The 17015-nt window shown below is 45.9% G+C and overlaps 1 protein-coding gene across 1 annotated transcript; it reads left to right on the forward strand.

Annotated features, from left to right (window-relative positions):
* The first annotated feature begins 14476 nt into the window (after window positions 1-14476).
* Window positions 14477-15838, forward strand: RXFP3 (relaxin family peptide receptor 3). Its single transcript, XM_066618162.1, has one exon. The coding sequence runs from the start codon at window positions 14477-14479 to the stop codon at window positions 15836-15838; it is 1362 nt and encodes a 453-aa protein (XP_066474259.1).
* The last annotated feature ends 1177 nt before the right edge of the window (window positions 15839-17015 follow it).

Below are 17015 nucleotides of genomic sequence, written 5' to 3' on the forward strand. Positions count from 1 at the left end.
TAAAGTACTCTAGATTTTTGTCCTGACTTAACTAGTATAGGATTTTACTTGAAAAATTACATACAAAAAGATGGTTATATATACAATTCATTATTTACAGTTGCATATGCTATACATTTATGGTTTCTTAGCTTTTTTTTTTTTTTACCAGAAATTCAGCCTGTGTGGTCTAACTTTTTGGGAAGAACTAATGGGATGTTTGGAGGGTACAGCCATGTTGGAGCCTGGAGGGACAGAACAGCTCTTTTCCTCCTGTTTTAAAACCCTCTGACTCAATACAAGGAGTAATCGTGTTTTGATTGAAAGGCACATACCTTATTCATATTCTGGGATACTCTCACTCTTTCTTTGTGGTATAGGGGGATAAATTGTAAAACAGACTTCATAAGAACAGCCCCACTGGATCAGGCCATAGGCCCATCTAGTCCAGCTTCCTGTATCTCACAGTGGCCCACCAAATGCCCCAGGGAGCACACCAGATAACAAGAGACCTCATTCTGGTGCCCTCCCTTGCATCTGGCATAGCCCATTTCTAAAATAAGGAGGTTGTACATGCACATCATGGCTTGTACCCCGTAATGGATTTTTCCTCCAGAAACTTGTCCAATCCCCTTTTAAAAGCATCCAGGCCAGATGCCATCACCAAATCCTGCGGCAAGGAGTTCCACAGACCAACCACACGCTGAGTAAAGAAATATTTTCTTTTGTCTGTTCTAACTCTCCCAACACTCAATTTTAGCGGATGTCCCCTGGTTCTGGTGTTATGTGAGAGTGTAAAGAACATCTCTCTATCCGCTCTGTCCATCCCCTGCATAATTTTGTATGTCTCAATCATGTCCCCCCTCAGGCGTCTCTTTTCTAGGCTGAAGAGGCCCAAACGCCGTAGCCTTTCCTCATAAGGAAGGTGCCCCAGCCCAGTAATTATCTTAGTCGCTCTCTTTTGCACCTTTTCCATTTCCACTATGTCTTTGAGATGTGGCGACCAGAACTGGACACAATACTCCAGGTGTGGCCTTACCATCGTTTTGTACAACAGCATTATAATATTAGCCATTTTGTTCTCAATACCTTATCTAATGATCCCAAGCATGGAATTGGCCTTCTTTACTGCCGCTGCACATTGAGTCGACACTTTCATCGACCTGTCCACCACCACCCCAAGATCTCTCTCCTGATCTGTCACAGACAGCTCAGAACCCATCAGCCTATATCTAAAGTTTTGATTTTTTGCCCCAATGTGCATGACTTTACACTTACTGACATTGAAGCACATCTGCCATTTTGCTGCCCATTCTGCCAGTCTAGAGAGATCCTTCTGGAGCTCCTCACAATCAAAAGGAGAGAAGCATTTTCTAGACTGGGCTAACCTATGTTTAGCTCATGGATTAATAGATTCATTTCTCACTATTCTCAAGGTGCTTTTGACTTTTTAAAAAAAGTTTGGCTACTGCAAAGAGCCAAAGGTTATAGGTTCAAAGAGCCAAAGAGCTCTTTGAGCAAAGAGCCAAAGAGCTCTTTGAACCTATAGTTCCTATAACCTATAACCTTTGAATCTATAGCTATTTGAACCTATAGTTCCTATAACCTATAACCTATAACCTTTGGTTATAGCCAAAGAGCCAAAGGTTCACATGGGGAATGCTCAAAAATCAGTTGCAAACTCATTTGTCTGCTACCAGTCATGAGAATTTTCAAACACATTATTCACTTGTGTAATCAAGTAACACAACTACAAGTGCTTTGGGACTCTCCTAATTCAATGTACCCAAAATAGCCTCTTCGTAATTAATGAAATTTCAGGGATGTGAATCAGTTCATTTAGCACACTTGATTCTGAGAGATGGAGAACAGCCGTAACTATCTTAAAAACAAGGGTGCTTTCCTGATTGCCAGATTGACTGTGGAACCTTACAATTTGGAATTGCAATTCTGATGCTTCTAAAATACGGTTGGTCTAGTGGCATCAGCTGCTGTTTGGGAATCAATCAGCAATACTGCTCTTCTAGAACAGGAAACAAGTTCCATCGCCTCCAGCTAGACCTGTCCTCCTTGAATTTGTCTTTTTAAAGATATCACTACATTTTCTGATAACACAACGAGATGCCAATAGAATGGGTCACTGACCCGGTGAAACGCAGGAGAAGGGCTCCCAAGAAGGCCTTGCTTGCAGCACCTCATGACCCACTAGGAAGGTCGAGGTGGATCGTGGTGCTGGAAAGTTTGGTAGCCACTGACTTATAGACATTAAAGCAGTGGTGTAGCTAGGGGGTGCAGGGGGTAGCAGTTGCACTGGGCATCAAGTTTTAGGGGAGCAACAAGTTGAGCTTGGCACTACTAACCAAAATTGTGAAAATCTTGGTATGTACAAATAATACCATCTTGTTATATATATCATTGGAAAGGTAGTTTAATGGAGAATGAAATGAAATAAACAGCATTGTAATACTTATATTCTATCAAAAGTTATGGCCAATGAACCGGAAAATGAACACAACTGCATTATGGAACAAAAAGTGGATTTTCTTAACTCAAAACTGGCCTATGAGACTGATTATTTTGAGAGCCAATGACATGTTATGTTATTGATATGTTATTATGATACAGCATGAAACCAATAAGGTGTTAATATGAGCCAGCTCTCATTTCCCTATATCATAATACAGTTACCCCCTACTAACTGGGTGAAAAGGCACTTTTTCAAGTGGTACACCTCTTATATTTTGCAAGGGGAGAATAACCATCCCTCTTCACACCCGCACAGTGTCTCGAACCAATCAGGGGCACACTTTTTATTTATTTACTTCCCATAGATACTCACATATAGTACTGAAATTTTTGTCAAGTAATCAATCTCCAGTTCTCACTTTGCCTTATCTCCCGGTCAACCAGAGGGCAGAGCCTTTCAACTCTGAACAGTTTTGGTTCTTGCTAAAGCAAGCTCATTCTTTTCTATAGCAGCAGTTTTCACCCACTGTGCCTTTGGGGCCAGAGAAGGCAGGCAGCAGCCCCTCATGGGAGAAGCTGCTGCTTTGAATCTCACAAGGCATCTGGGGAAAAGGGAGCAGTCGCTTTGCATCTCCTTCTGTGAGCAAGAGGAAGGCTGCAACCTGATCCTCCTTTACCTGGGAGTAAGCCCTGTTGACTATTATGGGGCTTACTTCTGAGTAGACACGCCTAGGATTGGGCATCAAGTCCCTTGTCTGCCCTGCCTGCTGACTGGGCAACCAGAAAAGCCTGGAGGAGATCTGGGCGGAGAGATCCAGGGGCAGGCAAGCAGGTAGGAAGCCATCCAGTCTGCTGAAGCTGCCAGCCTAAGAATGGGCTGACTGAAGTCCCTTTTCCTTGCCACAGTTGCCTGCAGCTCCCCAAATCGACTTTCCCTCCCTGCCTGCCTCGCCTTTGCCTTTCAGAGGAGGGGCGTTGGGCCACAATCCTATCAACACTTTCCTGGGAGTAACCCCCATTGACTATAATGGGACTTACTTCTGAGTAGACATGCCTAGGATTGGGCTTTTTTCTGAAATACAGGAGCAGGCAATGGGGGGAGAATGTGAGGCAAATGATTCTGGACCTTTGGAAGGTGTGGATCAATGAGGGGAGGGACAGTAGGAAAGGTGCCAACTGCAATTATGAGATGGGGGGATGTGTCTGAGGGAGGGGGTGGGGTGGGGTGGGGGAGAGGAGGAGAGAAGTGCCAATTGCCTGCTCCTGTATTTCAGAAAAAAGAGAGTGCAACCAAAAGCCCAATCCTAGGCATGTCTACTCAGAAGTAAGTCCCACAGGCACATCCCCCTAGTCTTTGGCTGCAATCCTAACCATACTTTCCTGAGAGTAAGCCCCATTGAACAAAATAGGACTTACTCCTGAGTAGACCTGGTTAGGATTGTGCCCTTTGTCATGTAATGATTTAATTGTATTAATTATATTAATTAAAAATTAATTGTAATATAGTAATTTTTAAATGCAAGTAAAAAACTGGGAGTGTGCCTTGACAATTTTAGTGCCTTGACAGTGTGTTGTGAGCTGAAAAGGGTTGAAAATGGCTGTTGTATAGTAACTTTCCTGGGAAATTCCAGCCAAGGTTAACCTTTTATTCTCCTCTGTTCCCTTTCCATGCTGCAGCCTGGTTCCTTTTTGCAAATGCATTTGGCAGAAGTCTTTTTTTTCTTCTCAACACCAGGATGGGATCCTCCTTTCCATCAGAAATTCAATTCAGGCTACAATTCAATGCACCCTTACTTAAGAATAACACCCATGGAAAGCAGAGGGTCTACTTCTGAGTAAAAAGGGTTGCAAATATATGCAGCTGCATCTCTCTGCTGTGAATTGAATTGCACACTCTCAGTTATGTGTTATGGGTTGTATGTTATATGTAGAGCTTCCGGCTTAACACACCTGACATCTTAAAGGTGGATTTGATTCATGGATCTCCTGCAGTGGTCTCCAACCTTTTTCACTTGCATATCCCTTGGCAGCCCATTTCCATAAGTTGTACCCTTCATATTAGCAAAATGTTTGTAATACAAACCCTCATCTCCTCTCTATGAAAGCCCAGACTTCATGTATTTCACAGTGTTTTCTCTTTTTATCTGTTTGAAGAACAGAAGACTCTGCCTTTGCACTGTTTTGCACCAGAAGTGTGCTGAGAAATTCTGGGTGATTGATCACTTTCCATATTATGTTTCAGCTTTTTTACTGTGCTGGTTTTCAATCACTGCTTCATACATGAATTGATGACCAAATACTAGCTATTGGTTTTGGAGCTTTCACAGCCAACTAGCTACCTCCCTTCCTGCCTTGCAAGGCATTCTGGAGCACGACCTGCCTTTTTCTGCCATTATTCCATTCTTTTTCAAGTATCCCTATTGAGTAGCTCTGGAGTACATGACTACCAGATTGGGAACCACTGTTCTACTGGTATGTTGTTTACAGTGCACTTACTCCGACAGTGTTTACAAAAAGGTGGTGAGGACCAGAATTTTAAAAGAATAAAAGTGTATCTTATGATCTTTTACTGTGTTTTTAATAAATTAGAGACTACAGTTCTTAGGTAACAATTAGTGGTAGGCTATTTTTCAGGATCTGGCCTCGAATAAAATCAGACAAAACTATAGTCAGACATCCCTTTAAGTTTAACCCCCCAACTTATCTGATAGAAAATTCCATGATTTTTGGCTCAGAACCTGCCCTCGACTTATCTGTGGGGTCGACTTGTGGGTGAGTGTCTGCGGTAAATAAATTTGGTTTTGTCTGGGAGGGGGCAAGCTGCTGGGGGAAGGAGGTGGGTTCCTCCCAATTTTCACTTTTTAAAAAACTTGGGTGTGACATCACTTCCGGTTGTGACATTGCTTCTGGGGCAACATTGGGGCAACATTCTGGGAACAACAACAACCTGGGGCAACGGTGATCTTGGCACCGGTCTACATTATTATTAGCTACACCACTGCATTAAAGTATGCCCATAGGTAAATTCTTCAGTTTGCCTCCTACAGAGCCAATACTTCTGAGCTCAGGTCCTTTTAAAAAGGTTTCAAAGGCAGCACCTGAGTTCTCCTGCTGACAACACTGATGCTTCTGCTGTAGGGGAAGTCCTGGAGCTCTGCATATCCCTCCCATCAGTCCTTCCTCAACTACACCCCTGCTTAAGTCCATCTAACTTAGTAATGTCTATACTGCCTGGCAGCAGCTCTGCAAGGATCTTAAACATTCTTAAGAATGACAATCTTTCCCAATCCTCCTTGAAGATGCAGGGACTGAATCTGTGGCCTTCTGAATACAAAGCATGTGCTTTATCATTGAGCTACTGCCACTTCTCAACAAAGAGTGTTTGAATTGTAAGTATCTGAAGGGTGTTGAGAAGATTATTGTAAGCTGTAATAAATGATGATGCTTGCGCTCTTGCTCTGGAAAATCACTGTAATTATTACTAATGAATCACTGATGGTGTCGCCACCACTCTAGTTCATACTTATTAGCTCTGCACACAAATGACACTTCTCCCCCCTAGAAAGGTCATTACATTTCCCTCTAGCTCATGCAGGAGAGGATACTCCCCTTTCATTTAGCCGGGAAAGTACAAACCAACTGATTCCAGTTATATACACACATTGCTATGATGCCTGGGCATTTGCAAGAAAAACGCCAGCTGCACATCTTGTTTCCCTTTCATACATACTCACGTAAAGATACACAATGTCGTGTGCCTCCCTGCCATCATTCTATATCAGGGGTGCCCAAACCCCGGCCCTGGGGCCACTTGCGGCCCTTGAGGACTCCTAATCTGGCCCTCAGACTGCCCCCAGACTCCAATGAGCCTCTGGAGACTTGCTGGAGACTGTGCTGGCCTGATACAACTGCTCTCAGCTTGACAGCCAACTGCTCAACCTCTCGCATGAGCTGTTTGACAAGGGCTCTCTCCACTGCTTGCTGTTTCACGTAAGTGATGCTGCAGCAGCAGCAAAGTAAGGCTGGCCATGGTTTGTGCAAGGCCTTATATAGGCCTTGAGCTATTGCAAGACCTTCATTCATTCATATAAGTTCCATCTAATAAATTCGTTTATGTAAATTTATTCAAATTTTAAATGTAAATTAATTTTTTTCCCCCAGCCCCTGACACAGTGTCAGAGAGATGATGTGGCCCTCCTTCCAAAAAGTTTGGACACCCCTGTTCTATATCATTGACTGCCCATGGTGGATTAAAAATGAACAATGTTGGAACATTCAGGCATGAGTAAGGTATATAAGATGTGGGGGGAAGGGGAGCAACTATATATGCAGCTACTGTTTTGGGGTCCAAGACATGTATATATGGTATGTAATGGTTCATAAATAGCGTAAGAATGGAACAAACATGCTTTTAGGTTGGAGACAGATGGTAGGTCTTTTTAGATGATTTGAAAGAGGGATAGGTTAAGGCTGGTTCTGAGTGACAAGGAATTTTGTAACTGAACTCTTATCTCTCTGGTCTAAGCATGTCTCTTCAATCTTAGTCAAGCACTTATCTCTCTGGCAGTCTGTACACTACCAAAGTGGCTGTTCACAACAGAACAAAAGGTCACATTTAGAGGGCTGCATGATCAGTCCTATGCTTGAATAAAGAACACACACAATTAACATACATTATTAAATGGTGCAGGCACAGATTGGAAAAATTGTGTCATTCATGACAGGTGATGTCAGAGCAATTGGCAATATGATACATATGCAACCACATTCCCCTTGAACACACATGCAGTAGGCTTGCTATTTATGAAGTGGATAAAAGAGGAGTCATTTTCTCAGTGACAAAATATTGTAGTTTGGGGGCTAATGTACTTTAGCCAACCAATGTTTTACTTTGATGTAAGCCATCTAGATTGCTTGCCAACAAATGAACAACAACTGTCCTGCTTATTGTGCAAAGAAGTCAATGGCCATCTGGACAGGCTTTAACCCATTTCTGCCCAGCCCACAGGTGTGGACATTTGGTCCCTGTTGCGTATATGCAACGTTGGGCAGAAATGGCACAATAAGAGTTGGGGAAAGGTTGATCAAGAATGATGCTTAACATAGCCTATTCTCAGCCTTCCTTGTGGTTTCACATCTAGAACAATGAAGTATGTATACTACCTTCAAGAACTGCAGTCAAATGTAATCTTATCAGCTCCTGTTGCTACAACAAGGAAGAGCTGTTTAAGTCTTATCAAGTGACATTTTCCTCTGTAACGCCTGTGACCTCTAGTGGCCAGTGTTGGAACAGCTGTCTAGATTTCTTGGTTCCTAAAGGAAACCAGTTGTGACAGTTCTATTAGCCTGGAATAGATAAGGATAACAAGGACTCCCTTACCAGTCTTTAAGCTGCTTGATTAAGCGGTATGCTGCTCTCAGAGATGAAAGTTTTTAGAATACATATATCATCACTATATTCTACCTATTATAATTAACATATTTCCTCAATCAGAATTTTGTACAGCACCTTAGAAGCAGTAGGTCTATTCTAAGTGAAAGTAGTTGCTGTCAGGGACTGAACCTGTGACCCTCTGCTCGCAAAACATATGCTCTAACACTGAGCTATAGCCCCTCCCTATAACTTGTTAACTCTCAAGTTCAGCCAACTTAGCAAAATAAAGATGCTGTATCCCTCAGCAGGTAGTACAAAATATGAATTCTCACCCAAGAGGCATGATCATAGCCTACCTCTGTTACATCATCTGTACTGACTGTTATCGTACTTCTGGACTAAATTCCAGCTACCAGCTTTTTTTTTATTTGACTTAAAGCAATTCTCTCCTGCCTTTCTACTGTTAATACTGTATTCGAGGTGACTTGCAATACTGAAAAACCAGTTAAAATAAAATCAATACACATACCAATGAACAACAAATATTAAAGCTAAACCAGCAATAGCAAGAAAAAGTATCAAATTCACAGCTGAGAAGTGTAATCAGGAGCACCTTAAGTGGCTCCCTTAAGTGGCACCTTAAGTGGATCCCTGGGGGAAAGCCGACAGGAGCCGAGGGGCATCCGGTTTGGGACTTCTCATCCCTATGGAATGAGGATGGGGAGGTCAGAGAACAACAAGGCAGGGACAGAGTAGGAGTAGGAATTGGGAGCGGAAACACGATGGGATGTGATCCAGAAAATCCAGAAAAATGAGACACTGCAAGGATAAAAGAGAGAATAAGCAACCCATCTTAAGGGACTTCGTATACAAGTGCTTTTATGCAAATGCCCGAAGTCTCTGAGCAAAGATGGGAGAACTGGAATGTCTGGTGACAAGGGAAAACATTGACAAAGTGGGCATAATGGAAACCTGGTGGAATGTGGAGAACCAGTGGGATACCGCCATCCCGGGCTATAAACTCTATAGGAGGGACAGAGAGGGATGTGTTGGTGGTGGGGTAGCCATTTATGTTAAAGAAGGGGTGGAATCCAGCAAAGTAGAATGAAGGCAGGTCTTACTCCACCATAGAATTGTTGTGGGTTAAATTACCAGGTTTGAGGAGCGATGTAATACTGGGGGCATGCTATCGTCCTCCAGACCAGAAACCAGAAGAGGACCTTGAAATGAGGAAACAGATCAGGGGTGTTGAGGAGGGACAGGGTTGTAATCATGGGGGACTATAATTATCTTCACATTGTTTGGGTCAATTCATGCTCTAGTCAGGAAAGAGAAACTGGTTTTCTTGACATGCTAAATGACTGTGCTTTAGAGCAACTAGTCTTAGAGCCCACCAGAGGACAGGTGACCCTGGATTTAGTATTGCGTGCCACTCGGGACCTGGTTAGATAGGTAAATGTTACTGAGCCATTGGGAAACAGTGACCATGTTACAATTAGTTTCACCATGCATGTCGGGGGAAGAGTGCCAAACAAATCTAACTCAAAAACCCTTGACTTCCGAAGCGCAGACTTCCCTCAAATGAGGAGACTAGTTAGGAAGATGTTGAAAGGGACGGTAGAGGGTCCAATCTCTCCAGAGTGCGTGGAAACTGTTTAAAACAACAGCAATAGAAGTCCAGGAGAGGTCTATACCGCAGAAGGGTCCAACTAAGTCCAGGAGGGTGCCAGCATGGCTAATGAGCAAAGTTAGAAAGGCTGTAAAGGGCAAGGAAGCTTCCTTCCGTAAATGGAAGTCTTGCTCTAATGAGGAACAGGCATGTGGATGAGGGAGAACCTGTGGACATTATATATCTAGACTTTCAGAAGGCATTTGACATGGTCCCTCACCAAAGGCTGCTGAGAAAACTCCACTGTCAGGGAATTAGAGGGCAGGTCCTCTCCTGAATTAGGAACTGATTGAGGTCCAGGAAACAGAGAGTGGGTGTCAGTAGGCAATTTTCACAATGGAGAGTGGAAAGTGGAGTGCCCCAGGGATCTGTCCTGAGACCAGTGCTTTTCAACCTGTTCATAAATGACCTGGAGACAGGGTTGAGCAGCGAGGTGGCCAAGTTTGCAAAGTTTACACCAAACTTTCCCGAGTGGTGAAGACCAGAAGAGTTTGTGAAGAGCTCCAGAAGGATCTCTCCAAACTGGGAGACTGGGCAGCAAAATGGCACATGCATTTCAATGTAAGTAAGTGTAAAGTCATGCACATTGGGGCAAAGAATCAAAACTTTACTTATAGGCTAATGGGTTCTGAGCTGTCTGTGACAGATCAGGAGAGAGATCTTGGGGTGGTGGTGGACAGCTTGATGAAAGTGTTGACCCAAAGTGCGGCAGCAGTGAAGAGGGCTAATTCCATGCTTGGGATCATTAGGAAAGTCATTGAGAACAAGACAGCTAATATTATAATGCCATTGTACAAATCAATGCTAAGGCCACACTTGTACTATTGTGTCCAGTTCTGGTCGCCAGATCTCAAAAAGGATATAGTGGAGATGGAAAAGGTGCAAAAGAGAGCAACCAAAATTATTACTGGGCTGGGGCACCTTCCCTATGAGGAAAGGCTACAGTGTTTGGGCCTCTTCAGTCTAGAAAAGAGGTGCCTGAGGGGGGACATGATTGAAACATACAAAATTATGCAGGGGGTGGACAGAGAGACGCTCTTTTCCCTCTCACATAACACCAGAACCAGGGGACATCCATGAAGGTTGAGTGTTGGGAGAGTTAGGACAGGCAGAAGAAAATATTTGTTTACCCAGCGTGTAATTAGTTTGTGGAACTCCTCGCCACAGGATGTAGTGATGGCATCTTGCCTGGATACCTTTAAGAGGGAATTGGAAAAATTTCTGGAGGAAAAGTTCAATATGGGTTACAAATTATAGTAGGTATGTGTAAGCTCTTGGTTTTAGAGGCAAGCTACCTCTGATTGCCAGATGCAGGGGAGGGCACCAGGATGCAGATGGTGTCTGTTGTCTTGTGTGCTCCCTGAAGCATTTGGTGGGTCACTGTGAGATACAGGAAGCTGGACTAGATGGGCCCTCAGCCTGATCCAGCAGGGCTCTTCTTATGTTCTTATGGGTCTGCTGCCTGAATTGGGATAGATCCTTCCCACCTGCTAGTGTGACCCACCCCATTCAATGAGAACAAAAACTTGCAGATGCCCTGCTGTTGCCATCAACCTTGCTACTTCTGCTGCTGCCGCAGCCACCTCCTCCTCCACCTGGCTGCCTAGGAGAGGAGAAGCACAGCACAGTGCCCTTCCTTAACTTCAGCTCTGGAGCTGCCTCCTTCCTCTTGTTCTGCACAGTTCAGTTGGAAATTGATAGGATGAGCAGAGCATGCTGGCTCTCAGTATGCTCCATTTCTGCTGTGTATTTCAAACAGGATTGTGCAAAGCAACTGGGAAGAGCTGAAGATAAGGGGGTGGGGTAGGCTCTGAATCACCACCCCTCCTTGCTCATCCAGCTACTTTCCTAAGTTGGAATAGGAAGAGGGGATTGAAGCAGCTTGGTGAGCAGAATACAAGTTAATGGGCAGAGATGGGGTGCCTCAACAGTTTGCCATTTCCACCAACTAGATGTTCAAAGTGAGTAGTTTAGTTAGCCTCATGGCTACACTGAAGCCAAGAATAATCACTGTCAGGAGCTCTAGAAGAGGGGCTCCTGCCTGTCACCAGGATCCCCACCTATATAGGGGATCTCTATGGCCACACTTATCTTGCTTATCTCCCATGGGCCTCAGAGCAGAGGGAGGGCATTTACAGTACTCCATAGCTGAATCTGGAGCCTCCCTTCCAGTTCTCAGTCAGACCTTTCTCATCCCTGGCCTTCTTATATTCCCTTTGCTGGTCCTGCCTGCCCCCAACTTGTTTCACCACCCACGCTTCTAGGAGGAGCAGAGGCTCCTGAAACCACTTGCCACACTTTGCTGGTTCTTGTCTGCTCCAGCAAGCGCAAGTATGCTCCACTTATGGTCCATGCGCTGCCCCACTGAGACCCTTCCAGCTTCTCCTGGTTTGTAGCTGGTTCAGTGTCCATCAGGTGGGCTGCTTCCTGGGTTGGGGAAGCCTGGCTCTGGACTATTATAAATTTACATGCTCCAAGTGGAGCTCTTTCATCAGATATAGAAGTGGTGACAACTTTAGTGCTAGGCAAACTGCACTTGGGAAGTATCCCAGAGATGCAGTGAAAAGACAGAGAAAATACTCTCTGCTATTGCCATCTGCCCTACTTTTGAAGGTGGGGATTCCTGGAGTAGGGCCTTTGAGAAAGACCCAAGGGAATGGACAGGAATGAATAACAGATTGCGTTTTTATACCATGTTTTATTGTGTTTTTATAGAGTTTAAATTTTATTTTATTTACTTATAAACTACTCTGGGCTTATGGAAAAGCAGCCTACAATGAAAAAGGAGAAATCTGGCACTGGAGAGAAGCAAAGTTTATTTTTAAAGTAATACACAAAAAGATTTGATAACTCATTTTGATTAAGGTGGAGTGTTTGGAAATGTTTAAGAGAACCCACAAGGGACTTAAAGGTTCTGATCAATTTCTAAACCTCTTTTTAAAAACACTGAACAGAAGTAAAATCCACTGTGTCTTTCACTTGTACAGTGTTTAATTGGTAAGAGAAGTGCCAAAGTTCAAACTGTACCAGACATGGACTGCCTCATCAAACAGGTGTGAAGTCTAACAGTGTTTGTTTTTACTTCCCATGCTGTAGAGCAGTGTTTCTCAAACTGTGGGTCAGGACCCACTAGGTGGGTCGTGAGCCAATTTCAGGTGGGCATCCACCCATTTCAATGTGTATTTTATGTTTAATATATTAGACAATGCTACAATGGTATGGGACTGCATTTGAGGAAATGTGACAGATCTGTACTTTAAACAGGTTACTGTGTATATGCTTATAACAATAATAGCCAATGGGGCTTGCTCCTGGGTAAGTGTGGATAGGATGGCCTTTGGAATGTTTGGGAAATTGTTTTTTTTTAAACTAATCAGCAACTACTTGGAAGGCGTGTTCTTTATTTTAAATAATTTTTTTAAACTTATCTTTATTGTAAACTCTTAATTTACTTACTTGATTTGATGTTGTATGGGGGTGTTTAAAATTTTCCTGCTTGATGATGTCACTTTCAGCCATGATATCACTTCCAGGTTAATGACATCATTTCTGGTGTGTCCAGACAGATTTTCATTCTAAAAAGTAGGTCTCAGGGCTAAGATGTTTGAGAACCGCTGCTGCAAAGAATTCTGGTTTACTTTAAATGTTGATTATGTAGGATCATAAACCCAGGAGGGTAGGAGGACAGCATGAGGACACCATGAGACATAGAGAAAGCAATAAGGCAAGACAGACTGCAACAAACAAATGAGTGATGGGTTGTATACTTCTCCATATGAACGATTTCATCACATTTGCTTCATGGGTGCAATACCCTTTTTATGTTTTTGGAAATTTTCATCAGTAAAATACACTCTGCATAAAAACATCCTTTAGAGTTGTTTCCTATGTTCTGCTCTTAAGAGATCAATTCACTTGGATAATCCATGCATTCAGTGGTGTAGCTAGGGAGGGTGCAAAGCACTAAGTTTTGCAGGTGCCTGAACATGTGGTGCGAGGGGCCCCTCCACCTCCCTTTCGGAGCCATTCTAAAGGGGGGGAGCAAAATGGAGACAAAACTTAGTGCTTTGCACCCCCTCTAGCTATGCCACTGCGTGCATTTTCAGTTATGGGATGTGTACTACTGATGTGGACTGGACTTGGGTTTGCATTCGCACAGGAAGTGGAGTCAGGCATTTGGTGATCAGGAAGAATCCTTAACTGATGGAGTAGAACTGGCACCACGGAGTGCCTCGACCTTTAACCATTCTATAGAAGAAGGAATTGGGGCAGGTGCAGCTTTTTCAACCCTTCGGTGTTGAGCTGCAGCTGCCCAAATTCCCTCTTATAGAATGGCTCAAGGTCTAGGCACTGTGTCCTCCACGGCATCTGGTCACCCTGACTGGCAGGGACTCTGTTCCCGGGTCTCTGCGCGCAGAGAAGTCCGGGTGCCACCTGTCACCGTCGCAGGAGGGGCGTGGGAGAGAGGCGGGCGCAGGAGGCGCAGCCAGGCTGCTCGGCTTCAGCACCTCGGAGAGCTCCACGGGCGCGTCGCTGCTCGCGTCTGTTGCCCTCCCCGGAGCGGGCGGCGGGGGCAGGAAGGCTGCATCACAGCGCCGCGGAGGGAGGAGGACTCGGGAGGGACTCCGCTTGGAAAGACGACCGCGGAGCGCTTCGTCCCCAGGCACGGAGAGGCAACCCTGGCTGGCGGGCGCGCCTGGACCACTTTCGCTGGGATCGGGACCTCTCCTCTCGCAACCTGTGTGTGTGTGCGCACAACACCCCCCCCCCCACGTGTCCTGGGCATGAGCTCCAGAAGGAAGACCCTCTGCTTGTGAGCATCTCCCTTGCCAAGGACTTCTCCTCGGCTGCTTTCCCCGGTCTTCAGCCCCCAACTCCTTGCTTGCCTGGGGACTGTTGGTGGGCGCCCCTTGGAGGAGACCGACCTCTGTTGCCTGCTCCGAGGTGGTCGGACGGAGAGAGGAGCGAGAGCCCCTCCCGATCATGGGATGGATGCCCTCTGCGAACACAGCTCCTGCTCGCCCGCAACCAGCATGAGAGAGGCGGTGGCAGAGTCCTGGGATTCGGTCCCCAACCTCCTGGAGGACAGGCTTTTGAGCAACCGAACCAACGAGTCCCTGCAGGAGCTCCTGAGGAGCATCATCAGCTTGGAGAGAGCGGATGGGCTCCAGGGGGGCAGCAGCTCCGTCCTCCTGCGGATCCTCATCTCCACCATCTACTCGGTGGTGTGCGCCCTGGGACTGGTGGGCAATGTGCTGGTGCTCTACTTGATGAAGAGCAAACAGGGCTGGAAAAAGTCCTCCATCAACCTCTTTGTGACCTGCTTGGCGGTGACGGATTTCCAGTTTGTGCTGACTTTGCCTTTCTGGGCAGTGGAGAATGCCCTGGACTTCACCTGGCTCTTTGGCAAGGCCATGTGCAAGATCCTCTCCTACGTGACGGCCATGAACATGTACGCCAGTGTCTTCTTCCTCACCGCCATGAGTGTCGCCCGATACCATTCGGTGGCCTCTGCCTTGAAGAGCAAAAGGCAGGGAGGGGTTTGGGGAGGCTGCTGTTCAGCCAAGTGGTTGTGTGTCCTCATCTGGATCTTGGCCATCCTAGCTTCTCTGCCCAATGCCATCTTCTCCACCACCTCCACTATCTTAAGTGAGGAACTCTGCCTGGTCAAGATCCCTGACAGCCAAGGCAACAATACCCAGTTCTGGCTGGGGCTGCACCAAGCCCAGAAGGTGCTGCTTGGTTTCGTGTTGCCATTGGCCATCATCACCCTTTACTACCTTCTGCTGGTGCGCTTCATCAGTGACAGGCACATGGGTGTCAGCTCCGGTGGTCCCGGCACAAAGCGTCGGTCTAAGGTGACCAAATCAGTGACCATTGTGGTGTTGTCATTCTTCCTCTGCTGGTTGCCCAACCAGGCACTCACCACCTGGGGCATTCTTATCAAGCTCAACGTGGTCCACTTCAGCCATGCGTACTTCCTCTCTCAAGCATATTTCTTCCCCATCAGTGTGTGCCTGGCACACTCCAACAGCTGCCTCAACCCCATCTTCTACTGCCTCATGCGCAGGGAGTTCCGCAAGGCCCTCAAGAAATTGCTGTGGAGGATCACGTCGCCCTCACTGACCACTATGCGCCCTTTCACTGCCACGACCAAGCCTGAGCAAGAGGAGCAAGCATTGCACACCATGATGCCCATTAACCTGGTGGGCAATTCGGCTGCTCCAGTTGCTGCTGTTGCAACCACCCTGCCAGACATCATTTCATATCCCCCTGGAGTGGTGGTGTATAGTGGCCATTCTGACATCTTGCCCACCAGCAGCTCTCTAGAGCTGCACTGTCAAGCCTAAGTGGGTTTGTGGCCTGGACTGACTATTCCTATCCCCAGAATCAGGAGCTGGGGTACCTGTGTATGAGTGTCCCCTAAACTGCTCCATCCCCTGGGGAGAAGGATGATCTGTGGGGCTGGGTTCCTTGCACTGCTCCATTCCAGAGAAGAGAGGAAGGGGGAAGGTATGTAGGACTATTCCATGATATAGAGAAGGAAGAGAGTGTCTAGGGAACCTGGGAGAGACTTCCCAGTCTCAGTAACGTGGAGAGGACTTCCTACAGAGGCGACTTTCTAGAGAAGTCCAGAGGAAACCAAATCTGTGCCTCTATTACTGGGATGCTCTCAATTCATGGGAACTGGAAGATCTGTGCATGTTTCTGTCCCTGGTATTGTTCCACTTTATGGCATGCAAAGGGATGGGCTTGGGTGGACTGTTCTGGAAATACCTTAATGCAGGAGTTCCCAAACTGTGGATTATGACCCAATTTTTGGTGGTTCGTGCAACTGATAGGGCAGATTAGACTATGTGCATCAAGGGTTAAACAAGCTGCTACTTGTGGTAGGAGGACTGCTGCCCAATCACCATTCTAGCCACACTTCTGGGCATTTATAAATCAGGCAGCAGAAGTGCCCCAGAAGTGTTGCAGTTCCAGAAGGAGAGAAAAACCTGTTTCGAGGAGGCTGCTTCTGGAATAGTCTCATCCACAGGGGAGTGGAACTGAGGTTTGAACATAAATTTGTGCCCATCCTACAGGGAGAGGGAGATGGTGCCAAGGGCAAGCAGGTCTGTGGAGTGGCTGTACCCTTGTGGCAAACCAAAGAAGAAGGAACTGGGGTTGCAGTTTCAGGGCTCTGTGGCTCAGGATTCTAGTGTGTGGCTATCACAATGAGCAAAGCCGTGGAGGACATTTGGAACTTCGAAAGGTACTTAAAAAGCAGTACTGTGGAGGTGGGCGATTGGGCTAGATGAGAGACCGGGTGGTGGTGACTGTACGGAATCTGGGAACTGCAGTGCCAAGCCTGGATTTCGGGACATAAGAATAGCCCTGCTGGATGAAAGCAAAGGTTAATCTAGTCCAACATCCAGTTTCCAATAGTGGCCAGCAGATGTCTCTGGCATCTTATGAGTAGAGCATGAAGGCAATAATGTCTCCTGTTTGTCCCTGACATTTACAGAGCCTCTGAACATGACTCTT

The sequence above is a fragment of the Tiliqua scincoides genome, chromosome 2 (assembly GCF_035046505.1).
Source record: "Tiliqua scincoides isolate rTilSci1 chromosome 2, rTilSci1.hap2, whole genome shotgun sequence".
NCBI lineage: Eukaryota > Metazoa > Chordata > Lepidosauria > Squamata > Scincidae > Tiliqua > Tiliqua scincoides.